Source organism: Aulonocara sp. 'chitande type north' Nkhata Bay, linkage group LG17 (assembly GCF_057382095.1).
Source record: "Aulonocara sp. 'chitande type north' Nkhata Bay isolate Kocher_YH1m ecotype deep benthic linkage group LG17, A_spYH_male_GT1.1, whole genome shotgun sequence".
In the NCBI taxonomy this organism is placed as follows: domain Eukaryota; kingdom Metazoa; phylum Chordata; class Actinopteri; order Cichliformes; family Cichlidae; genus Aulonocara; species Aulonocara sp. 'chitande type north' Nkhata Bay.
The window spans coordinates 35,950,033-35,974,356 of record NC_141360.1 but is presented as its reverse complement, the minus strand read 5'-3'; the positions used below and the strand labels follow the sequence as shown (position 1 = coordinate 35,974,356).

Genomic DNA, 24,324 nt, shown 5'->3' with positions numbered 1-24,324 from the left:
AACAAACGGAAATTGTAAAATTTGCACCGTGTCATTGGATACATCTTGTATTTACCATAAAGTAAGCTCATCATTTGAAAATGTGCAAACTGGAGGAGGAAGAGAGAGAAAAGACATTTACAAAAATGGCACTGAGAATCTAAACATGTAATGCAACGGTTGTATGACATATTGCCATTTGCTTTGATGGCAACGAAAAAAATATGACAGCATCGAGACAAGAAATCACCACAGCATAGCCAGAGGATATTTATTCAAAGTGCATGTGATGTTGTCATGTTATGAATAAAAGAAAACTGAAATGCTATTTGGTGTAACTTTGTGGTCAGTCACTGTCAAAATATGTCTGAACAGCAAAAATATACTACTGCCCCCTGGTGGATTTAAAAGATTACTGCGAACGCTTCTTTCACTTTAACTTATATTCAAATCCAGACTACCACTGTTACTACTAATCAGTCTATTTATTTCCCATTAATCCAGGTTAATTCCTCAGCCATATGTAGCTCACAGCAACACACCAAACACAAAACCAGACATGCATAAACTGATGATGTCTGAAGAATCCTGTTATAAAAAGGATCAACAAGGTTTTTCATCTGTGTGACATGCAGCAGCATTTTTCCCTTGGCAGGATTAATTTGTTTGCAAAATCCCTCGTTCAGTGACATAAATCAGGATGAACAAAATTTGGTTGTGTTTTTCTTTGTTACATTAGTAGTTCTTCAAGACTTTCCTGGTTTCAGTGCTTTATTTGTTGTATTATTTCTTTGAAAGAAATTTCATTTTGTTTCCTGGAACAAAAAAAAGACACACACACAAAGTGACCAAAAGTGAGAATGAGCCCAAAACAATATTTTCCTCAAAAAAATTAAAGGAACAATTTGAAAGGTAATGTGGAATAAATGCATGCCATATCTTTGATCAAAATAAAAAGTATCAACCTACAGAGGGCTGCATTCAAAGAGATTTCAAAAATCAAATTGGAAAAAATGATGCAGCAGGTTTGTCCATTTTACTAAAATTTCATTAATCAACTCAAAATAGTAGTCAGTAGCTTATATGGTGCCTATGTGCTTGTATGCATGCCTGACAGCTCTAGATGGTGTCCTGGAGGATCTCCTCCTAGGTCTGGACCATGGCACCACAGAGCTCCTAGATGTGGGAATCTGCCAATGGTATCATGGTATCATATCTGCATACTCTGACCACATTAGGCTGGACTCACTGCACCAATGTAATGTCTGACAACGGGTGTAAGGATTTCATCCCAATACCTAATGGCAGTCAGAGTGTCATTGCCTATATGTCAGTCCTACTGATAGATTAAGAGCCATTCTAGAGTAAAGCCTGTCTGCTATATTCTCCTCCATGCTCTTGAGACTGTGCACGGAGACACAACAAACCTGGCAATGGCACGTATTGATGTGCCATCCTGGAGTAGTTGGACTATCTGTGCAACCTCTGTAGGGTCCAGGTATCACCTCATTAGTGACACTGACCCTAGCCAAATACAAAACTAGTGAAAAAAAGTCGCCCTGTTGTTAATTTCACCAAAGCAACTGAAACTGTTTAACAACCCCCTCTGCTACTTAACTGACCAAATCAATATCCCAAAGGTTTCACTGACTTGATGTTACACACTCCTTAAGAAGAGTTCCTTTAATTTTTTTTGAGCAGTGTATATAAAGCAGTTGTTTCCTTACCCAAGCCTTTGAGAAACCTGTTAACCCTCCTATGTTCATTATCATGGATAGAATCCAGATACTCCTGCACTCTCACTTCAAACAGTCCTGGTGAGATTAAAAGAAGCAAAACAAAAACAATCATGAAGAGCTAGAAGAACCCATCACCCATACCCATTAAATTTATCCATCCTGTCTGTAAAAGTCACCAGTCACTTATGGCCAATCTAGAGTCACCAGTTATTCTAATTATGATGTCTTTGGACTGGAAGATGATGTAGTACTTGGAGAGAACTGGAGAAAGTGCAAACTCCACACAGAAAGGCCCCAGATGAGGAGTTCTAGACCTCAGGCAGTCGTTGGCTGCAAAAGGATTCTGACCCAAGTATAAAAAATCTTTTGATTTAAAATGATATTACTTTGACCAATTACTTTTGAGCCTTTGAAAATGGGGGATAAAACAACTCAAAGTGCTCTCAAGGCTTTACTATGAGGTATTACAGAGAAAACCCCAACAATCAGATGAGCCCCTATGAGCATACACTTGGCAACAGTGGGAAGGAAAAACTCCCTTTCAACAGGAAGAAACCTCTGGGAAAAAACACACTTTGAGACAAAATTCCTGTTCTTTCTGCTGTGCCTCTGTACCTCTGAGAGCCTGCCTATGAAGCTCCCTCTCCTGGATGAACCAGCCAAACATCTGCGTCTCCATGAAGATCTCCAAGAAGCGGCGCACGGTTTTGGATGGGATGGCTTTGCGAAAACCCTCTCGCTGAAAGAAGGACGAGGCAGGGGAGGAGGATGAAGAGGAGTAGCCGTCCTCCCTTTCGCCGGTGATGAAGAGAGGATAGTGGCCTACCAGCTCCACAAAGAATCGAACAAAGGCCTCGGACACAATGGTGCTAAGATGGCCTGAGTCTGGAGACGGGATGTTAGACGTGGTAATATAAAACATAACAAAGTCGACTTGCTGATCAACCATTTACATAATGTTCAAAAAGATGTTTACAGAAATTTTTATCTTCTAGTTAGTCTTTCTATCCCTTTACCCCAGTATGAATTATTTCATGACATTCCAAATTATTAGGGGATCAAGTCTTTGAACTACAGTGACTACTGACTTTTTCTCTGGCACCAACTAAAACCTGGTGGTAAACATGGTAAATATACAGCAGATCCACATTAAAGCACATAAGCGTTGTCACCACAACCATGTTTGTGTTCTAGGTTTAACCATAAAGAAGCCTCAAAGCCACCAAAGAAGCCTCTATGACACTGTAGAGTCATAGAAAAAAGTCCTCAGTTTGACTCACCGCTGCTTGTATCTCCTCCTCGCTCATTAGCAAGCTCTCTTCGCCTCTCCAGAACGTTCTCCAGAGCCGTCTGAAGCTTAGGTGGCAGGATGGAGTCTTCATCGTCCAACTAAATGTGAGATAACAGGAAAGAAAATGTATTCATAAACCATAGATAGGTAGATGTAACCTTGGAAACATTATGAAAGATAAATATAGCCTCTAGATCTCAAAAAAGTGAAGTCAATACAAAAAGTGCTGTAAACTTTCTCTTGCTGCAAAAGCACTTACGTTATGGTATAACTACCTTTGATTTCTTTGCTCTATGACTAGCTAAGAACAGTTATGGAAACTTTCTGCCACTGAAAAAACAAACATTTTTTTGTCGCCCAGAAGTCAAAGTTTCAGGTTATTATCTTAAAATCTCAACTTACTAACTCAGACTTCTGTGAATATAACTAGAAGTTTTAACTTCTGGGTGACAGAAAGCACCTTTTTTTTCCAGTGCTGGAAGCAGGCTTCTATAAGAAGTCACATACGCACTGACCATTTGAAAAACAATACACATTTAAGGCTTTTTTTTTTAATTTTTCTTTGGCTACAACGCTTTTTTTTTTTTTTGAGAAAGTCTGGGTGAGGCTGAAACAATTTCATCTACACAGATACAGAGTGTGACAAACCATAAACACACACACACGCCTTTAAAAAAATATCTGACCTGTCTTAGAAATCGACTATTCCCAAGATCCACAACCAGAACCTGTACACAGAAAAAAGGTTATTTCTCTGCACAGCAGCTCATAAGTAATGTATTCCTATATGATTGCAGTGACACTTGTATTACTCCTCTGACCTCCTCCAGGGGCAGCTCAGTGAGTTGGGGCAGGGAGCTGGACAGCAGGCCCACGATGAAAGGGGTTGGTGTGCAGACGATGTCGAGCATAGCTGAGGGCAGCACTGGGATGTAAGTGTGCTGCCATACAAAGGGGTAGAGCAATGCCACGACTGCATGACAGCATTGGGAAAGAGTACTAAAGGAGGGAGCAGAGAACACAACAGTGGAACATTATTAAATTGAGCTTTTAATGAATTTTAATTTAAAAAACAAAACAAAACTGACTTTCCCTTTTAGTCTATATGAGACAAAGGAGAGAATTATCAGTTATTCTCACCGCATGAGGGCACCACAGTCTAAATAGAGACTAGCCATTCTCTAATGTAATACCATTGCCCTGAGAGAAAACCAAGCCTACAGACTTCTTTCATTTACATCACTGCACTTTGCATTCCTGTCTTCTACTACTGTGGCTGATCTTTCTGACTCCCAGTGGCTTTCAGCAGAGCAAACAAACCAGTCCCAACACGTCAACAACTCAGCTGGCCTTAGCTCTCTGGTATGTTCCCTAAATAAAACTGGGACTGCCTTAAATTTATTTAAAATTGTGAGTCTAGACCACCCACATATCCTGTAACTTTATCGTAAAACACCCCTGCTGCTTTCAACTAATATTTGCCATTTTCATAACTGCATAAACAGTACAGCTTCATATATAGCTGGAAGATATGGATTTTGGTGTACAGACAATATGGCTTAAATGAAGGGACAAACCTGAGCTTGTCTGCTGTGAAGATGACTCGCCTCTCTAGCAGCAGAGAGCCAAAAACCCTGAGAAGCAGGCGCAGACTCAAGCAGGAGAACAGACATTCAAAATCCACATGCTCCAGGCGTGAGTCAGAGGGTCGACAGAGCTCCATCACCTAAAAGATTTGATCCTGTCAGCTTACTCAATGTAACACCAAAGTTGTGTCTGATGGACTGACAAATCCATTCCATCATTCGGTTCTAAATATGTTCATTTCAAGTCATTTTAATCTGGATCTGAACTACTTTCAGCTCTAGTTATGGTTAGCGAACTGTATAAGCTGTTCATCCACAACTGCTAGGCAAAAATGCAAAAACATTTAGCCAGCAAATATTTTGTCAAATCTTTACATGTGTAGGAAAAAATGTAGTAAAAGTTCCAAATTACTGGGTGTCAATAAAGGTTTCATTTTTTTGCAGTGTTTTTTTAGATGAAAGAAACAAAACTGGATGAATTTTGTATAGTGAGATTTAAATTTCAAAATCTGGTCAAAAAAAATGGCAATGTTCTTAGCAGATTATTTGATTTATGCTTAGGATTCCAAATAAAAAGACATTTTTAACTATTTTATCTGACTTTTTCTTACAGTTTGTTACTTTTTTGGGGGGTGGGGGGGTTCCACTGTCGCTCACCTCAGTGCCTGAACCAGGAAGAAAAGTTTTGATGGTGATGGTTTTCCTAGGAGCTGGAAACTGGGCCTCCATGATGGCTCTCATGAAAGGCTGGACCAAGGCAGGAGACAGAGCCCTGCGCCTCTCCACCTCATCCAGCACCTAGAATGCGTGCATATAAAACAAGCTTAATTTCATTTGTAATCTGTACTCCCCAAATTCCACCAACATATTAAGTTTCCTTAATCTAACCACCACTCTCTGCTCCTCATCCCTGCTTACACCCTGCTCAGGAAACAAACCCCTTGAAGCACCCAGGTCATTAAATGTGGCCAGATGATCCTCCAGCCACAGGACTGTTTTGACAGACTGGTCCATCTTTGAACAGCAGGACATGGAGACCTTTACTCAGTCTGTCCCTTTCTACAGTAAGTGCTGCGTAGAGAATGTGACAGTGACCAAAACCATCTGGGTTTTTCCTAACTAAAAAACCTTGGATGATGAGTGACGTACAGGCTCTGATCAAACTGATCAGACATGGTTCTGGATAGTAAGACTACACACCTTTGGAGCAGGAGTCACAAGTTCGATTCCCACCCGCTATCCAGTAAGGGTCCTGGCTAGACCCGCCATGCTAAAAAAAAACCCCCAAAAAACAAGCCCTGGAATGCTGCAGCTCAGACACAAGCATTTCACTACATTGTGTATGTGACAAATAAAGGTTGTTTATTGGTGTCACTCAGTATCAGATCCCCGCAAGGCTGCCCTCTCAGCCCCCTACTCTACACCAACCCATCTAACCATTGTTATTGTCAAGTATGCTGATGAGACCACTGTGGTTGGGCTCATATTTGATGGAGATGAGACAGTGTATAGGGCGTAGGTAGAGAACTTGTCCCGCTGGTGCTCAGAAAATTACCCAAAGCTGAACATCCTTAAAACAAAAGAACTCATGATGGACTTCAGGAGGCACAGGCAGGTCCACCACCCTCTCATCTTAAGTGGAGAACATGTGGAATCTGTCTCCACCTTCATTTCCAGGCACCCACATCTCCACCGATCTCACCTGGACCCACAACACCAACGCCCCTTAAAGAAAGCCCCGCAGCGGCTGCACTTCCTCCGTGTCCTGAGGAAGAATAACTGGGACCAGAAGCTGCTGCTGGCCTTCTAACGCTCCTCGGTGGAGAGGGTGCTCTCCTACTGCCTGGGTGTTTGGTATGAAGGGGTCACTACTGAGAATAGGAAGGCTGCACAGAGGATAATTAACACCACCCAAAAAAAAAAAAAATCAGTGGCTGCCCTCTGTCACCCCTGGAGGCCATCGCCAGATCCTCCTCTCCCAGCAAAACCAGAGCCATCATAGGTAATCCCTTGCACCCCGCCCACCACCTGTTTGACCTGCTGCAACCTGGTCAGTGCCTCGGGTCAATCAGGTCGCACACCTCCAGACTCACAAACAGCTTCTTTCCCTGGGCCATTCAGACTGTTAACAAGCACTATCCCCCCACACCCCACCCCTGCCCACTCACAATATTAATCTGCGCCATGGTCTGAGTAACCCTCATCACTCAGGCCACTCGCATACAGACTCTTCCACTATTTCCAAGCACTTTGTCTCCAATGTGTCCCTTTCTCTTTTTTTGTATATATCCCTTTTGACTGTATATATTTGTCCTGTTTGTTATTTATTCCCGGTGTCTTACTATCTATACATTATTCCTACACAGTTGGTGTGGAGTGCCCATAATTTTGTTGTACATGGACATGGACAATGACAATATAGGGTAATAAAGGATGCTATCTGCGGAGGAGTGATTTACCTTGGAGAACAAGTTGAAGCAGCCAAGATGGCTGACAATACAATAGACCTCTGGCAGACGTTTGCCTTTTCCACTAGGCTGTGAGAAAAAGATGAAAATATGACACATAATACTCACTAGTGTACTCCTAGACATGAGGACAGACTAGTATATAAATCAACAGTATTGCAATACACACACTCCTCCTACAGAAATGCATAAGCAGAAACACATGCGCACCCGCACATACACAGTTCCCAGTCTCACACATTTCCGCCCAGAGTCTGAGATGGGCTGTTTTCCCACAGGCACAGGCACACTATTCTGGTATGCTTATTTACTCAGCCGTCATTGTGGTATTTAGCTACTTCCTGTTCGGTGACGGCACACGATTTCTATTTACCAGTAAACGCCGGCAGTATCCAAACCTTCGGCTCCCATCCACTCCAGTCAAAACAAATGAGAACATCTCACTGCGAGGGAAGAGCCATGACAAAAATATAATTAGTGTATTTTTACTTTTCAAAGAGAAAATACACATATACTGTAAAAGTCAACACTATTAATGAAATTGATAGTGTTTCCCGTGGTATAAAGAGTTGAATTTTCAGTGTTTATTATATTGAGATAAGTGTGTCGCCCTGTTCATTTCACACTCCTCACCTTGGGTATCTCTCCACCGGCTCCCAGTCTTTAGCATCAGGAAAGCAGAACTGAGGAATGATCCTCAGTTGATCCTCCGTCTCCCTCATGAACTTGAAGGTTCGCTCCAGCTGCAGTTAAAATGAGGTGAGAGATTTAAGATCAGTTACCACTTCTTGCATTTCTTCTTTTTTAATGTATTTGGTCTTAAATTAAACTACTACAAAAATGAGACATGATTCAAGGACCTTAGGAGGGAACTGCTGTGTGACCTCTGGTAGATAGTGCGCTCCAGCCTTTGATTTCTGCAGCGACACAACCAGGAAATATTCAAAAAGTTTGCGCTGATGGAGCTCCTGTTCGAGTGAGTGTCTTCTGGTGTGGACCTGAGCCTGGCTCGGCTGGCTCAGTATAGACTTCACCGACACGAGACGCTGGCGGTGAGCTGGAAGAAAGGATGTAAGCCAGAGCACTATTATACACCTCAGTGTGAAAAATAAAGAAACAATGACAGATAAATGAATAATTGAAACCCTACCTTTTGCTCTTTCTTCAATTTCACTCTCAGAGTCACTGTTCTCATCTGTTACTGTAAATTAAAACCCAAAAATACAAACTTACTAGACAGTAAAATAAATATTACAATCAATTTTCATTCCTTTTAACACTGTCACCTCTGCCCGAGCTTGTCTCAGCATAATGATAGATCCTTCTGAGATGCTTTTTCCTGGACCGAGTTTCAAATATGCTGTTGATCCTGAGTACAACCTGTCCAAAGGAATAAATAAAAATATGTCTCAGTGCCAGTAAATACTACTGCGTGATATCTGTGTGCAAAGAGGCTGTATCTGATGTATAGGAAAATATCCAAAAACGGAGGCAGTTAGGATTGGAGTTGAGGGTTATGGTTATGGTGTGTGGTGTGATGATGTTTCCATGTCACAAACTTATGACATGATTGGTCCCTTGCAGAAGCTGGATCAACATTTATTTTGATTATCCAGGAACAACACCAACACAGTGATACCTAATCTAATGCAACGTTCCATTTGCTTCGGAAATCAGAACTGGGAGCAAAGTCACCCCCGACTTCAGTACATTCCAGTAGGAAAGTTGAAAAAGTGAGGAAAGGATTATTTTTGCTCTTAAGCGAGGTACAACTACTAATCCATCACTAGCAAAACAGTGCAGTGCTTGTTTTCTCCAATTAAAAACACTAAATCAGTGCCCAGCTGTTGTCATTCCAGTAAAAAACTAGCACTAACCATGCAAATTAGTCTTAAATAGTATGTGCTTAATAATTTGCCAGGGTTAATAAAAGAAACCGACTGTTCAAAATGGATGTGATAAGATTCTGCAGCAAAAAAAAAAAAAACATGCACAAACACAGACCGTCGGTATTCTCCGGCAGGTGCGGCCATAGGAATCCCCGGGCAGCCAGGAGGCTTGTTCAGGTCCGGTGGGGGTAGATGGAGGGCTGAGCTGGGGTGGAGATGAAACACCTCTACTGCTTCCAGTGCTATGGATCTGCTGGTTGGTTCTCCGCATGTCCAGCAGCTTAAAGCTTCTGCCTGAATTCTGCCTGAAGAACCCTGGTCTGGAGGCCTATGGACAGAAAATAAATAAATAATAATAACCATAATTATTTCTAACTACTGAAACCAAGTAGTTGCTGTTTCAAGTTCAGGGTATACTTTAACCTTAGCAGTGTCAGCACCAGGAGAGGAAGGTAAAGACTGCTGGGAGCATTGGCTCTCCAACTCTATATCCTCATACGGGTTCTCATTTGACGAGTCTGCAGAAAAACCAGAAGTAACGCATTTGACGCAAGTTTTCAAGCATGTCTGATAATTGTGCACAAAGTTAACATTATTCAGTATTTTACAGTGAAGCAGGGCTGCAGTCCTGCCATGACACTTTGGACTTAATTTCTGATGCAGTAAAAGTGGTAAAGTAGTTTACCTGGCAGTTTTGAGGAGGGGTTGTTTTTTTTTTTTACACGTTTAACAAAAATTGTACTCATACTTGATTGTTTTCTGCTGAATACTGTATCTGCATGTTACAATTAGCATGTAGAAGAGGAAAAAACTCAGCTCTGGAATCAACTGCATCCCATCTAACTACACTTCCACTACAATTTGCTCATAAAGGTATTCAATGGATAATGCAGGTTGGTGTCTGACCCAGGATGTCTTCATAGTGATGTTCCTGAGACAGCGAGCGAGAGAAGAGCAGACCATTTGACCCCGCAAGGTCTTCGAACTCAAAGGATCTCCTGTCATCATGAGATGAAAGCATGAGTTAATACATTACATACAGCTGGCATAACTTCACCAAGCAAATAATCTTTCTAATCCATGGATACCTGTTGAAGCTGTCCCGGACTCTCTCACCTCTGGGTCTTCCGTAGATGCCAGAGGGAGGTTTCAAGGAAGTTTTCGAAGCTACTGACGGTAGTGGCGGGAGGTTCCTCTGCCCTCTGCCTTGCCTCCTTCCCAGGGAGGCAGTAGCTGGGTGCTGGAAGGTTCGTTGGGGTTTAGGGACGGGGTTGATGGGGGGTGCACCTGGCTCGGTGTACACATTTTCATGCTGCTCCTTCTTTTCTTTGGTCCCAGATCTTGCAACTGTGCTTCTTTGAGCTAAAGCTTCAGATTCGTTTTTCCTCACCTCCAGCTGCTTGTCCTTGCTCGGTGGGCTGAAGTAGTTTCCAAGCTCTGGGGGCATTTTTCCATGGTTCCCCCCCATAGCCTCCAGCTTTTTAAAAAGACTGAATACAGCTCTCTTCTCATGACTCGTCTGTTCTGCTGCTCTCCTGTCAATGCTTTTTTTCAGGGTTCCCACCTGCTGTTTATCTGTTGATGTAGGCGAACAGGGCCTTGAATCCCCAAGTTTTTCTACATTCTCTTTCTCGTGTTCTTGTTTTTCTTTGTGAACTACAACTCTTTTACAGTCTTCCTTTACTTGGTTGCTACCAGGCTTACTGATATTGAATGCTCCTCTTTGCTGTTTTGTGGGTTCAACCGGTGAACAAGGCCTGGAATCTCCATTTTTTCCTACACTTTCTTTCCTAAGATCCTGCTTTTCCTTATGGGCTACTTTTGTGCAACTTTCTGCACTTTGCTTGTCTTCTATACATTTATTGTTGCTTTTTGGCAGCCAGTCTGTCCTTTTTACACCGCTACTTTGGCCCACGTTATCCGAGGTTAGAGATGAATGAGTGGGTTCCTTGCCCTCCCATAGTGAAATCTTGTCCCTGATGCTGCAGCCATTTGATCTGGGCAGCTTGACTCCTACTAAGAGAGCATTGTCATTGCTCTGAGGGTCAAAGCTCGACCTCCTGTGGGCCATCATGGATGATTCTTCCTTCTGGTTAATGAGGTTTTCCAGTGGGGTAAAGGGGTGTTTTAGTGTTCCCTCTCTTCTGTGCTCACCTCCCTTGTTTTCTACTGAAGCGAAACAGAAACCACTTTCCCCCACCGGAGAGCCCCTCTTTAGCCTAAAAATAAAAATAGGAAATCATTTTAGAAATGCTTGAAATATAAAAGCAAATCGCACATTATCACATGACGCAATGATAACTTCCGGGTAAATCGAACAACCCAAAATGTCTCTTGCACTGGCTGCTGCACTCTGCAAGTTTTATGTCATTTTTTTCAACCACATGTGGGTGTTTACATACAGTTTATGCATGTCATATATTGTAATGATTGTGTGAATGCGCTGCGACAGACTGGCGACCTGTCCAGGGTGTACCCTGCCTAGGCTCCAGCGCCCCAGTGGACCCTGAAAAGGATAAGCAGAAGCAAATGTATGGATAGATGGCTTGTGTGAACGTATTTCACGTCGCCACGGCCAGCAGGAATAGAAACCATAGAAAAGAATGGCTTTCAGAGCACAGTTGTGGTTTTGTCCCCTAGTGTGTGGAAAAAACCCTCAGTTATGATGCAAAATTGAAGCATCTGCAATAAAGTCAAATAAATATACTTTTCCACTTGGAAGAACAAAGAAAATATAAAGCGAACTGGAGGCTTGGGTAAATCTGTCGAACATAGTCTACCATCTCCAGCTCGGGTCTCCTGGAATAACACGTTAACATTTATTTGGATTTTTTTTTAATGCATACTTTTCCACATTCCCAAATTCAATCAGAAAAATTGAAAATAAATGGAATACCAATTAAAGAATAACCTACTGCTAGCAGAGTTCCCTGAACTTCCCAGTATGGTCACAGTGACTGCCAGCTAGGGGACATTCAGTCTTTTTCTGGACAGTGGGAAAATCCATCCTGAGAGTAAATGCCAGAGGACAAGCCTATGACCGAGCATCTTCTCATCGGCCTCGCTAAATAAACACATGCTTGGATTGGAGCCCATTTCATCAAACTGTTATGTTTTAATAAATAAACGGGAGGAAATGGGAAGCCTTAAGTTGAAAGACCTTTTCTGACTTTCCCTTAATGGATGTAATGATTAAAGGGCAGCCTAACAGGGTTTCTTATTTTCTCAGGGCTCAGGGAGAAATTTGTGAAGGCCCGTGTCCTATTTTAATGCCTCACTGGTAAACCTGGTCAGATACAAACCTGTTGATAGATGAGTTGATGTAATCTTGCTTTGTTTTCATTCTCTCAGCGGCCTCCATGATCACTGCACACCTGGGAGATAGAGAAAGAGAGACATAGAAGCAACTTCTGTCAGCATCTTCTCTGATTTTGCTTGTTCGTTGAATTGCACATTAGCGGTTGTTGTGGTTTTGCTCCCACTGACAATAGCTATCCGGCTTTACACTGTTATATAGTCTTCACATTGCATTTTTAGTAGATTAAACATTAAGCTGGTAAACTTCAGCATTCGGGCCACAGGACAGCTGGGCAAAATCAAAGAAACCATGACAGCCAGAGACTCAAGTGCAACTCCCCGAAGTAGTTCATCACACTAACTAACACTTCATTCAGCAGTCATTTAGGGCCTGCCTTTTCTTTCCTCTCCTTTAGTGTATTGTAGTATACTCGTTTTTCCACCACTTCCAAACATTTGACCCCTGCAGTGACAAAGCTGCTGTGCAAATTCTCGTACTTTCACATCTTCGAGGTCAATGTTCTTGTAGTTCAGCGTCCTCTAAAACAGGGCTTGGTGATTTCCCATATGTGAGGCCCCTGCCATCATTTGTTTATTGATATACACTCCAAATGATATGACAGATGTGCATAAGGACTACATACCACCCTTAAGGCTGTAGGGTAGCTGACTGGCTATAAAAAAAAGCCATTTAGAGCTACACCATTTGCTAGAAGATACATCCTGGCAACAAGATACACAATACTAGTTAGAATTAGAAAAAGCACCACTTCAATCTTACTTTATTAGCAAACATACAATCAGTGGCCCCTTTAGGTACATGTTGCTTGTACCAGGCTGGATCCCTTTTTACCGTCATGGCCTTAATTCTTCACCGACAAGGTGCTGGAAACGTCCCTCAGAGATTTTGGCCAGGTACGCTGTGGTGTATAAATGATGCTCAGTTTAAAGTGTGGCTAGAAATATCCCCCAAATCACTACACCACCAGAACGAGCCTGAACTGTTGATCCAATGCAGTATGGATCCATGCTCTTATGTCTTCTGATACTACCAGCTCACTGTCACAGTAGAGGATTTTTCAGTTATCTTTTGTCCACTTTTGGTGAGCCTGTGTGTGAACTGTAACCTCAGTTTCCTGTTTTTAGCTAACAGGAGTGGCACCCGGTATGGTCTTCTGCTGCTGTATTCTGTATTCTGCATACCTTGACTGTAACACATGGTTATTTGTGGTAGTGTTGTCTTATTAAATTGAAGCAGTCGAGCCATTCTCCTCTGACCTCTGGCATCAACAAATGGATTTTTGCCCAGAGAACTGCTGCTCACTGCATACTTTATCTTTGGTGTGTGGGAAAATATGAGCAGAACAGCAGTTTTGGAAGTACTTGACCTGACTTGATCTGGTATCAACAACCCTTTTACATTCAAAATTACTTAAATCACCTATCTTCCTCCTTCTGATGCTCAGTTTAAACTTCAGTAGGCTGTTTTGACCATGCCTAAATGGCCCAAATTGCTCTTATGTGACTGGCTGATGAGATATTTGTGTTAACAAGCAGTTCAGCAGGTGTGTCAAACAAAGCGTAGGAGTGTATATTTAGATACAGTGAAATTATATTCTGCAGTAATCTGTTTCTTCTGGCAAAGACAAACTCATGGGCACAGTGCATATTCTGCTGAAATCAGATCATTTCTAACATTATCTCCTTTCAAATTAAAACATTAAATCAGTTTCTTACCTCCTTTCGCTGCACAGTTTTCATGTGTTCATCAGTGGAATGGGAGCACAGTGCATCCCATGCTGCTATAACAGTATCCATTGGTATAACTTCCAAAACAGCTGTAGTGTGCAGTTTATATGCCCAGGTTCAAATAGATTTTCTAAGCCTTGAAACAATTCATCGACTGCTTATCTTAGTGAGCCTTGAAGACACAGTGCTGAACGTGCCCCCCTCTCCCTGCTTCGCCTCTAATCACCCTCTCTCTCCCCTCACCCTGGATATGACTTCCTCCCCCCCTCTCTCTCTCTCTCTCTCTCTCTCTCTCTCCCTTTCTTTACTGTTGATTCACTTAGAGCTGGCTTCAGAAACGAGCTGTGTACGAATGAATGGATGGATAGATGTCTCTTGATGCTAACTAAAACTATTTCATCCCATACTTTACATCCACAAGCTGTGTGGAAATTTGTGGAATGTGGGACAGACATCATCATATTACGGCTTTTCCCTCCAAATCTGAAATTCACTGGAATTGTTTTTCATTCCAGCTGCTTGTGCAGCTGCACAACCCCCCTCCAATGATTTCCAATGACGTTACGTTCACTGTCATACAGAAATTGATAGGAGAACATGTAAAAAAGGAAAATTCTACATTTGTTTGTACTTTTGACTGTCATTATGCAAATGTTTGATATAAATATTTATGGGAGTGTTTATTTACATTTGCTACATATAAGCGTGGATTTAAATCCTTCAACTTTTAAACTTCAAGTTTACTCACATCTTTTATCACCACACCCAACCGCGTACCACGTTGCTCTTGCACGTGAATGGACGTGAAGCTTTGGATGTTTGAGAAGCTAGAAGGCTTTGTAAAAGTATTACATACATATGTATCAACTATACGATTAGATAAATCTACATAATTGCCAAATGCTTACCAGAAATGTAGTGCTGTCCAAGTTCAAGTGCTGCAACCCTGCTGTAAACGGACTTTTTTGGCGCTGCAGTTTTTAAACTGTAAATACATTTGCTTGTAGCCAATGAAAGTTGGGTTCTCGCGAACAAGTGGCACGGCAGCAGGTGAAATGTGAGCAGCTGGCTCACTTTTTTTTTCAACAGTCAATCCCAGCTGTTATTTTTGGGGCGGTGGGGGGAGCTGTAATTCCACTCCTGTCCTACTGGCGGCAGCAGCGCGCCTTGGCGCTCTGCGAAAGTTGACGTTTGGAGTGACGGGGCAACACACAGTAAACACAAAACTGACGCTTCATCAAGAGCAAGCTAGCCAACGGGACTCAGAGCTGAAAGGTCAGCATATGTTTTTGTTTTCAAAGAGTTAGTAGCAGTCAGCTGTTTTTTCGGAGATGTTTGTGGTGATTTTAAAGGCGCAACGAACCCGGAATTGACTCGAAAGGCTCGAACCAGTATGCGGCTTGTTACTAAGAAAGCCGAGGTGGAGAGAAACTGCTCTGTAGGTGTGGCAGTAGCTTCTTTTCACAAAATAAACGTTAATTCGGTTGGCAGAACAACAGTGGAGGGTTTATAACTTCAGTGGCAAGATGTGTCGTTGATCCACGAAGACGTAAATCATTATTTAACCACGGAGTCCATAAAATTGTGATTGCTTAGTTCAAAACAAAAGCCCGTCTGTTCCGAGCTATCGAAATTTGTCAGCACAGCACGTCTCGGTCATATTCCTCCAGTGTGCTGTATTAAGTGCACAGCATAGCCCACACTGCAGACAATTTTTTGTTAGATCCTTTTTGTCTTCTGGGAGCTTGTCAGACACTTCTGTCCTATATGAAGGTTCTATAACAGCAAAATGAATGAAAAGAGGTGTCCATGATTAAACTTTCCCATGCACCTCATTTGCCACTGTTACAGAGTTTTGTTTTTGTATTGCATCTAGTTTAAAACTAGAGTTTAAACAAGGGTGTACAAACTATTGTAGATACTGTGTAATACTGCCAAAAACTGATTTCCAATGTTTCTGTGTATTTTTTATGTGTAATATCTTTACGTATGTTGGTAAATAGGCTTCGGGTTTACAAAGGGGTTATATATAGAATTAAAAAATTATCTGTTTTTCAAGTATCTTTATAAGTCTGTGTTATTGTACTTACATTATAACCAATCCGGTCCTTTATCCCCACTTAAAATAATTTTACAGAACTATTGTAATATTTGCTGCCATGTCTGCTGTCCTCTTGGCCAACTTACTCTTACAAAAGACATTTTTTATGTTAATGAGATTTTTGTAACTGCATAAATAAATGTTATATAAAAGTCACTGTCAAAAACTGATTGCGGCTTCTACCTTGTTACACGAATGTTGTTTGTGGCTCAAGATGACTTTATGTCATCCACAAGGGATACATTTGACATATGTTTCACATATTATAGCCCAACAAGTTACTTATAGCAGTTGAAATACGAGCAATCAGTTTTTGGCAAATACCGGAAATCAGTTTTTGGCAGGCAATCACTTTTTGGCACAACACCGGCCCCTCAGGATTTCCCGTGTCAAGTACTCGAAGTGACTTTCATTTTTATTTTTCACACCTGCTTTCGACCACTTTTATCAAATGTGTCGAGAGTTAGAAAACTCAGATCTCAAACTGACTTCGAGAAATTGGTCCAAGCATTAAAATAGTCATGCTAAGCAAGCAGGTCATCAGCAGCTCACCAGAATTTTGCCATCAGTTTGGTCCATGTATTCTGAGCTGGTAGAGCGCTATAAAGATGAAGCAAAGCAGTGTTACAGCTGAACAGGATGGAATGATGAAGACAGTTAGTGCACACTGAGTCCATTGAGCCCTCTTTTTTTTAAGGCAACACACAAATCCCACCTTTCAGACGAGGTGCATTACTTCATATTTATCTTTTAACCTATGGGGACATAGTTCTTTAACAAGAAGTACTGACTGGCTGCCATATTGGAATTATCAGAGACTTGAAACGAATTAATGAGCCACAATAATATTTATCCCACAGTCTCCATTGAACTATAGACTGTATATGATAGCTGGATGTACCCACCATATGGATAGTGAGGTCAGGGTGTATTGGTGTGAAGCTTTGAACAGAGTGATGTTACCCATCCTGGTTTTAAAACCAGGGCCGAGCACCATACTGGTCAGTCTTGTTAGGCCTTGCCTAAAGAAAACCCTGCTTTATCATTGTGTTTCACTTTTGTTGGGATAAAAATTGACAACACAAACAGTGTGTTTTATTAGATAAAACTTGTGACTGTCTGCTGAAGCCATAAGCTCATAAGGAAAGTGTTTACACAGGTGATAGATAAGGGGAGCTGAGGGGTTGTTTTCCCATAGGCTTCTGTAAAATCTGCCTTCTTTATGTAATCAGAGGAGTTTCCCCTGTGGTCTGTGTCTGCAGCCCTGTCCTATAATCAGTGCTGAATGAAAAATACGTTATTTAGTTTGACATTGGCTTTCTTTCTTCTCCAGGCACGTCTAGTGATGTGTTTGTCCCATGTGGTATAGTGGAAGACTCTAGCTGAACCCCCTCCCTGTCCTCGAAGACCTTCACCAACACCTTCCTCCTCTTTCTTGTTTTGGCCGCTCCTGTGATGCCTCCATCATGCTGTGCCTCTCTGTCACAGTACACTCATCATCATCTGGTTGTCTTTCTTCTCACCTTCTTTAGGTAATTTGGAGTCACCCCGCCCTATAGAACTTCCTGTAAGCCTTGAGTAGGAATGCAAATGTCATCCTGTGCCGGTGTCTAGATAACATTGTGCTACGTGAGATATCCACAGACTAACAGAAAACTGACAAGAGCTGCACAAACTTGAAAACTTGAAACTGTATCTGGAATGATGGAATTTACACACATTTTTTGCAGCAGTTTTAATCCCAGCAAGTCCAATCTAGCCATATAGTTAATGCAGTGTGAATGCATGTGAGCTGTGAGGTCAAGTTAAAGATCTATGAGAGATTAAATCAGCTCAGATTTATCTGTCTTGTTTTATTATCATACTCTGAAACACATTAGAGTGTAGGAAAAAATAAATGTATCCATTTTCTTGTTTGTTTTTTAACAATTTTTGATCAAATCATATGCATGGAAATGCACATCCCTATTCACTGTGGAGGTTTATTAGTTGTTCGCTGTAACCCTATTTTTGCTACTAACGTTTAGTTTTAGTTTTCTTTTATTTAACAAATCTAGCAAAGAAATTAATGTCGTTTTAAATAGACAGTGTGTATCATATAATAGGCTTTGCTTTATTTTGGTTCAAGTAAAAGTCATATAGAGCAATTGCTGTTGCCATGGCATCGGACATTTGTGCATGAAATCTTTATTACAAGCATAAATTTGGCTTAAGCATTCAGTTGTTTTGGAAGTGGATTTTGTTTGGGGTTTTTTTTTTTTTCATTTTCATTTTTAAGTATGTAATTTCAGTGTTTCTTGCACAGCTGAAATGACATTACTTTGGAATTTTACCTTTTTATTTACAAGTAGAGAGCTGTTGTACCCAAGAGCCCTCAAAAATCCGTGTTCAAAACAAAAAGCATGTTCAAAACTCATAAATGTAACCTTTAATTGATCCATCATATTAAATAAGAATGAAATAACTGCGCTGCACTTTCAGTAAATGTTTGTCCACATATGTTTTGTCATTCCTTTCTGAGTAAAACTGCTTTCTGTCTTTCCAGCTACGTGTTGCTGCATGCGTCCAGGAAGACATTCAGCAATGTGAAAGTGAGCATCTCAGCTCAGTGGACGCCTTTCATTCTTAATGACAGCTCACCTGACTTCTCGCCTGGCGAGGTAATGAGCATACAGCACAGAACAATGTGTCTCCCACATATACAACGCTGAAATTAAAATAAGTCAGAAATATTTTTGGCTGGCCACAATTCCAAAGTAAAGCCTTTGTTTTTTTTTTACTTTTTTTTGTGTGTTATTGTTTTTCAATGTGCACACTTAGCTTCTCTGCAGTTTAACTTAATCCCTGATGCACAAAAGCAAAACTTTTACAGTCACGTCCTTGGTCTAAGAGCCTGTATGAACTCTGCACAATCACGTTTTCTCTGACTGTCCCAGACCTGGCAGGATAATCGTCTGTTTGAGGATGAAAAGCAGGCCACTCTGTTTCTGGGGATTCTGGACTCCATCTTCCTCTTCTCATATGCAGTGGTGAGTACATGATTTTCATTGTTTATTAGGATGCGTCTGCCACACAAATTGGTAAAACTGTGAGCAGAAGATAATTTTGTGTATCGACCCCGTGCCAAGTTGGGCCTGCATTTACTCAGGAATGGAAATCATTTGAACCATCTGGTGACCTGTGTGGATTATGATAAGAGTAAAACAAAGGCCAGCACATCTCTGTAACACTAAGTATCAGATTTGTTCTTGGAACTCACTGAGAAAGTACATTATGCCTGTAATTTGAACAAAATCAGATCAGACTTTTATTTATTTATTTATTTTCTCCATTTTTTTGTTCGTGTCCACACAGGGTCTGTATCTGAGTGGTATGATTGGAGACAGAGTGAACCTCCGCTATGTGCTCTGCTTCGGCCTGTGTGGCTCTGCTGCAGTGGTTAGTACATAGTACAGAATTATATGATTGATTATTAGGGTGGTGGTTTTTGCATTAATCATTGCTGGTATCTGTATAAAATCCACACAAAAAGTAAAGTTTCTGACAACTATAACACCAAACACTCAAGAAAGCTGTGCATGTTTCTGCAGGAGTTTGTGTTTGGCACTTTGACTGAATGGCTCCACATCTACAACATCTACCTGTACAGCAGCCTGTGGGTGCTGAACGGCCTGCTGCAGTCGGCCGTCTGGCCCTGCGTGGTGGCCGTCATGGGCAACTGGTTCGGGAAGGCGGGGTGCGTGTCATTTCTGTGAATGTCATTATCTTTGCCTTAACGGCTGCCAGATGAGTTTGGATCACAGACACAGCATCTGTCCAACCCAGAAATATTAGTCAGGCTCATATTTGCCAAGTCGACCTTCATCATACACACCCAAATGGAAATACAGATGCTCACACTCGCCATCAATAGCCTCTATTCACTGGTGCCACAGTGAGAACATAGGCCTATTTAGACCCAGTTTTGCTCTGCAGCAGGGCATATTCTGCTCATATTAAAAACGGCGAGTGACAGAGTAAAAAATACTTAAAGCTGTTCTATAAATAAACTTAATGCCATTTATCTCTTTTTCAGTCGTGGTTTTGTGTTTGGCCTGTGGAGTGCATGCGCCTCTGTAGGCAACATCCTGGGTGCTTTCCTTGCTTCCAGTGTTCTCAAATATGGATATGAGGTGAAGCACATATAGACAAACATGTTTTATTGTTGCCCCCCCCTGCCCCACTTAACATTGCCAACAACTAAGCACTGAAATAATGTGCTGACTGTTGCTGTGTGCAGTACGCCTTCCTGGTGACCTCTGTTGTGCAGTTTGCGGGAGGGGTGGTCGTGTTCTTCGGCCTGCTTACCTCCCCAAAGGAAGTTGGTAAGGACTTCAGGAAGCAAGTTAGATGTTAAAAATGTAAAAAATTTGCAGGGTGTTTGCTTGTTTTTTTTGTTTTTGCATGCTTTAAATATATTAAGGTGACTCAAAGTACTTCCCAGAATGTTGCATATGTGTTCATATTCTCCATAATGCTTAAAAATTTATAACCCTCATTTCTTCTTAATACATTGGTGCATATACTATGTGATCAGGTTTCAGCTTGTTTTGAAATACCATCAACTTTGTATCTTTACTTTTTATAACTTCTTTCCATGAGAGGTGTGAACTCGTCTCTACCTCAAGTTGAAACAGTTTGAATAAGCTAAACTTTTGATTAAACTTATGGTCTCCTTTAATGTGTGTGTGTGTGTGTCAGGTCTGAGCTTGGAGTCAGAAACTGGACTCAGCCCCATTGAGACAGACACAGACAGCCACAAGCCTCTGATGAGCGACGAGGAGGATGAGGTGGAGGTGGAGAAGTACAGCAGGCGAGGCCAGTCTGTCGAGCAGCCTGTAGAGCCTCCAGCTGAGTCTCCACAGGCCATCGGCTTCTTAAAGGCTTTCTGTCTTCCTGGGGTGTTGCCTGTGAGTGTGAAGAAGACGAACTATATAAAACTATATAACAATGTTTTTATAGTGTGATGACTTTGTCTCGCTTGCACTGCAGTATTCCCTGGCTTATGCATGTCTGAAGCTGGTCAACTACTCCTTCTTCTTCTGGCTTCCCTTCTACTTGAGCAACAACTACAAGTGGAAGGAAGCCCAGGCCGACCGCCTGTCTGTGTGGTATGATGTCGGAGGAATCATCGGTAAGCAGCTGCTTGAAAAAGAAAAAAGTTCTGTTATAAAACTGAGGTTTGACTTTCTATTTTGAAAGAAACAGTCAGTCATCCCTGTGACTAAACACTCAGGCTTCTCTGAACACTCTTTCCAGAAATGTTTTTCCCGACTTTTGGCTGTGCAACCATAGTCCTGATATGGTCATCTCAGATCCCTCCCGCTCTTTACACTTTGTTTGCGAGGGGCAACCAATCAGGGCAAAGTTTGCTTAAAGGAAGTATGTAAGGAGAGGAACTAAAACAGCTTGTTTCAGAGAACTGATGAGCTGGGGACCAGTGTGAGATTGTTTGGAGCTGGGATCAAAGCAAAGCTGCTCTTATAGAGTCCAAGAATAAAACCATTGGAGCTGGTAATGAGCAGTAAAGGTCCTGTTTAAAATCACTTATCACTCATCATTTTGTATGATGCTTAATAATAGAATGTTATTATCACAACTTATAGTAGTGCAGTGGTTCTCTAACGGTGGGGCATGCAGCCTCTGGAGGTGGGGGCACCATCAGATAAGCATAACTTGATTTGGATCCTTCATCCATCTATTTTCTTCCACTTGTCTAATTCAGTGTAGGGGGCGGGGCTAGAGGCCATCCCAGCTGTCATAAGTTGAGAGGCAGAGTACGCCCTCGACAGGTGTGCGGCACGGCTGATTTTGATCCTTGCTGTACTTAATGGTGGTTTAAACAAAATAATGTGTGGTGTGAATATTTATTTATTTTTGGCAGGGTCCTAAAGTGGAGCTGTAATGTATGCAGCCCCACGTGTAATGTATTCATTGGTAAATAACTTTGCAGTTTGTCAGTTCCTAATTTGCCTTGATCATGCTATTTTTTGTATCAGGAGGAACATTTCAGGGTCTGATCTCTGACTTTATGGGGAAGAGAGCGCCGGTGCTGGTCGTCAGTCTGATGCTGGCAATCGGAGCCCTGGTGGGATACAGCCGTAAGTACATGCACGTCATCTAACAACAGCTCACGATCTGATATCTTCTTCTTCATAATAATAAAACAAAAAAAACTGCATTTCATGAGTCAAGGCGTCAAACTCACAATAACACTGTAAGGTTAAAAATTCACACGATTAATTTTGCGTTTAAAATCCACTCTCTCAGGATCACCTAATGACCAGGTGATAAACGGTGTGCTGCTAGCTATTACCGGACTCTTCATTGGTGGGCCGTCCAACATAATCAGTTCGGCCATATCTGCTGACCTTGGCAGGCAGGATGCTCTGAGGGGCAGTAAGGAGGCCTTGGCTACTGTCACTGGTATAGTGGATGGAACTGGAAGTATAGGAGCTGCTGCAGGACAGGTAAAGATGAAAAAAAAATCAAATTGGAGAATTAAACAGAATGAATTTGGCAGCATGAGAGCATGTTTGCTTCCACTGATGCCTTTTTGTGACACAGCTATGACATTGACTGTATACACACGAGTGATCAGACTGACCTTTAATTTGACCATTTTCTCCCTCGTCTTCTAGTACTTGGTGTCTCTGATAGAGAGCAAGCTGGGCTGGATGAGCGTGTTCTACTTCTTCATTGTCATGGTAAGATAATTCTTATCCTTAAAAGGACAAAATGTGTTAAATAAGACTTTAACTTTGAATTAATCAGAAAGGTGTTTACCGAGGTCGTAAATCAAGTGAGATGTAAGCTGGATTTCTTATAAACTCCCCCTGCTGACCGTCACGAAGCATGACACCTGGTTACACTTTTCAGTCCAAGACATTCCATCCATCTTTTATATACAGTTTGCGCTTGTTGCTTAAGGCTTCTTCTCTTCGTGTTACAGACTGCGGGCAGCATTGTGTTCATCACTCCCTTGCTTGTTAGAGAGCTGCGGGCCATGTGGACAGAGAGGCGAGCACGGCAACGGCAGCTGTAAGAAATCTTAACCACCATCAGTTTTTACTGTAATCAGGTCTGGTGTGATTTTGTGGTTGTTGAAAGATGATGCTACTTACAGTGCATGTAAGATTTGGAGTTTGAGCTGAAGTCCTTGCCTTAAGAAGAAAAAAACCACAACAGGTTGCACTGTTCTGTATATTCAGGGCTTTGTAAAACATCCCAGAATGTACTAATGTGTATATTTTAAGGTTTTAAATGGATGTGAATGTTGATGTATTTGAATCAGTGTTGCCAAATATAGAAACTAGAGCTTCTTACCGTAAAGATCAGACTCTTTGAGAAAGCTTAATGCCCAAGGAATGTGAACAGTGATTGTAAAGTAGAACTCTGTAATCAGTTCTTGTAGATATGTATCATATTTTAGTCATTTTAAATATTGCACTATGTTCTTCTCACAGTAATCAGGCACAAGCCTTAAAACATTTTAATAAATCACTTTTAGAGGTCTGGGAAAGCTCCAGATCACTGCCATTTTATCTCACCTGTGTACAGTTTTTTGTAATTGTGTTTTAATGTTGTACTGTAAAGTCTTTTCATGGCAGGGGGCTGGTTCTCTTCATTCTGTGTACATGTGATTTTCATTTTTCCCTTTTCCATTTACTGTTTGCTCGAATGTTGACATCTTAAGTTTTAGTGTCTTAACTTGCACACACGGGCAGAAATGTTCTTAAACTCTGTGTTAACAGCATAGCATGCCTTATTTCTGTAAAACACACTACCATGGTGGAAAGGTTTGCCTGTGTGCATCAGGAGCCCTGCATATGTTTTAACTGATTTTTAACTGTAAATCCATGTAGGTTATGTCCAGATTTAGGTTTTAACAGCCAGTGTAGGTAAATATGTTTAATTTAGATGCAGTGGTATCTGCAAGGTGGGCAATTTGTTCTGGTTAAGATGGTTAATTTAGCTGCACATTTGCATGTAGCTATATAGGATTGTGTAAAGCACATTTAGGAATAGCTATTGCAATTTTTTTTATCATGCTAAGAAATTTTCTTTGTCTCTTGAAAATAAAAAAAATCATATGAGATTCCATATAATTTTTAACAAATGTAACTGTTTTTTGTTTTAAATAAATGCAATTTTTATTTCATGGTTTGCTGTCTGTGCAGTGTTGT

The 24,324-nt window shown here is 41.4% G+C and overlaps 2 protein-coding genes across 4 annotated transcripts; one reads left to right on the top strand and one right to left on the bottom strand.

Annotated features, from left to right (window-relative positions):
- Positions 1–242: 242 nt before the first annotated feature.
- LOC147310492 (DENN domain-containing protein 2A-like) lies at positions 243–15,547 on the bottom strand. 3 transcript variants are annotated; one of them, XM_086270361.1, is made up of 20 exons: positions 13,987–14,186; positions 12,255–12,326; positions 10,041–11,171; positions 9,859–9,950; positions 9,376–9,470; positions 9,068–9,280; positions 8,350–8,443; positions 8,214–8,264; positions 7,924–8,120; positions 7,697–7,806; positions 7,437–7,506; positions 7,055–7,132; positions 5,253–5,393; positions 4,587–4,735; positions 3,831–4,008; positions 3,696–3,737; positions 2,999–3,107; positions 2,334–2,603; positions 1,707–1,793; positions 243–794 (listed from the first exon to the last, which is right to left on the bottom strand). In XM_086270361.1, exons 2-20 carry the CDS (start codon positions 12,311–12,313, stop codon positions 763–765), a joined length of 3,198 nt encoding a protein of 1,065 aa, XP_086126487.1. In that variant the 5' UTR covers positions 12,314–12,326; positions 13,987–14,186; the 3' UTR covers positions 243–762. The 3 variants fall into 3 exon arrangements, with proteins under 3 accessions (XP_086126487.1, XP_086126486.1, XP_086126485.1); XM_086270360.1 differs by lacking the exons at positions 243–794; positions 13,987–14,186 and adding an exon at positions 14,907–15,547 and having other exon boundaries at positions 1,663–1,793; XM_086270359.1 differs by lacking the exon at positions 243–794 and having other exon boundaries at positions 1,663–1,793.
- Positions 15,165–24,301, top strand: slc37a3 (solute carrier family 37 member 3). Its single transcript, XM_086270362.1, has 14 exons — positions 15,165–15,273; positions 17,433–17,631; positions 18,645–18,759; positions 19,036–19,128; positions 19,454–19,537; positions 19,690–19,835; positions 20,175–20,271; positions 20,379–20,463; positions 20,840–21,048; positions 21,131–21,272; positions 22,138–22,239; positions 22,409–22,608; positions 22,780–22,845; positions 23,091–24,301. The coding sequence occupies exons 2-14, from the start codon at positions 17,555–17,557 to the stop codon at positions 23,181–23,183; spliced, it is 1,509 nt and encodes a 502-aa protein (XP_086126488.1). The 5' UTR covers positions 15,165–15,273; positions 17,433–17,554; the 3' UTR covers positions 23,184–24,301.
- Positions 24,302–24,324: the final 23 nt, after the last annotated feature.

Bases quoted from the DNA above. Each gene is read 5' to 3' on its own strand.
- LOC147310492 (XM_086270360.1), bottom strand. From the start codon at position 12,313: ATGGAGGCCGCTGAGAGAATGAAAACAAAGCAAGATTACATCAACTCA. The intron at 7,807-7,923 runs GTCCTTGAATCA...TTTTAACTGCAG, and splicing joins CACAGCAGTTCCCTCCTAAG to CTGGAGCGAACCTTCAAGTT. The intron at 7,133-7,436 runs GTAAATAGAAAT...TTTTTCTCACAG, and splicing joins GATACTGCCGGCGTTTACTG to CCTAGTGGAAAAGGCAAACG.
- slc37a3 (XM_086270362.1), top strand. From the start codon at position 17,555: ATGCCTCCATCATGCTGTGCCTCTCTGTCACAGTACACTCATCATCAT. The intron at 17,632-18,644 runs GTAATTTGGAGT...CTGTCTTTCCAG, and splicing joins TTTCTTCTCACCTTCTTTAG to CTACGTGTTGCTGCATGCGT. The intron at 18,760-19,035 runs GTAATGAGCATA...TGACTGTCCCAG, and splicing joins CTGACTTCTCGCCTGGCGAG to ACCTGGCAGGATAATCGTCT.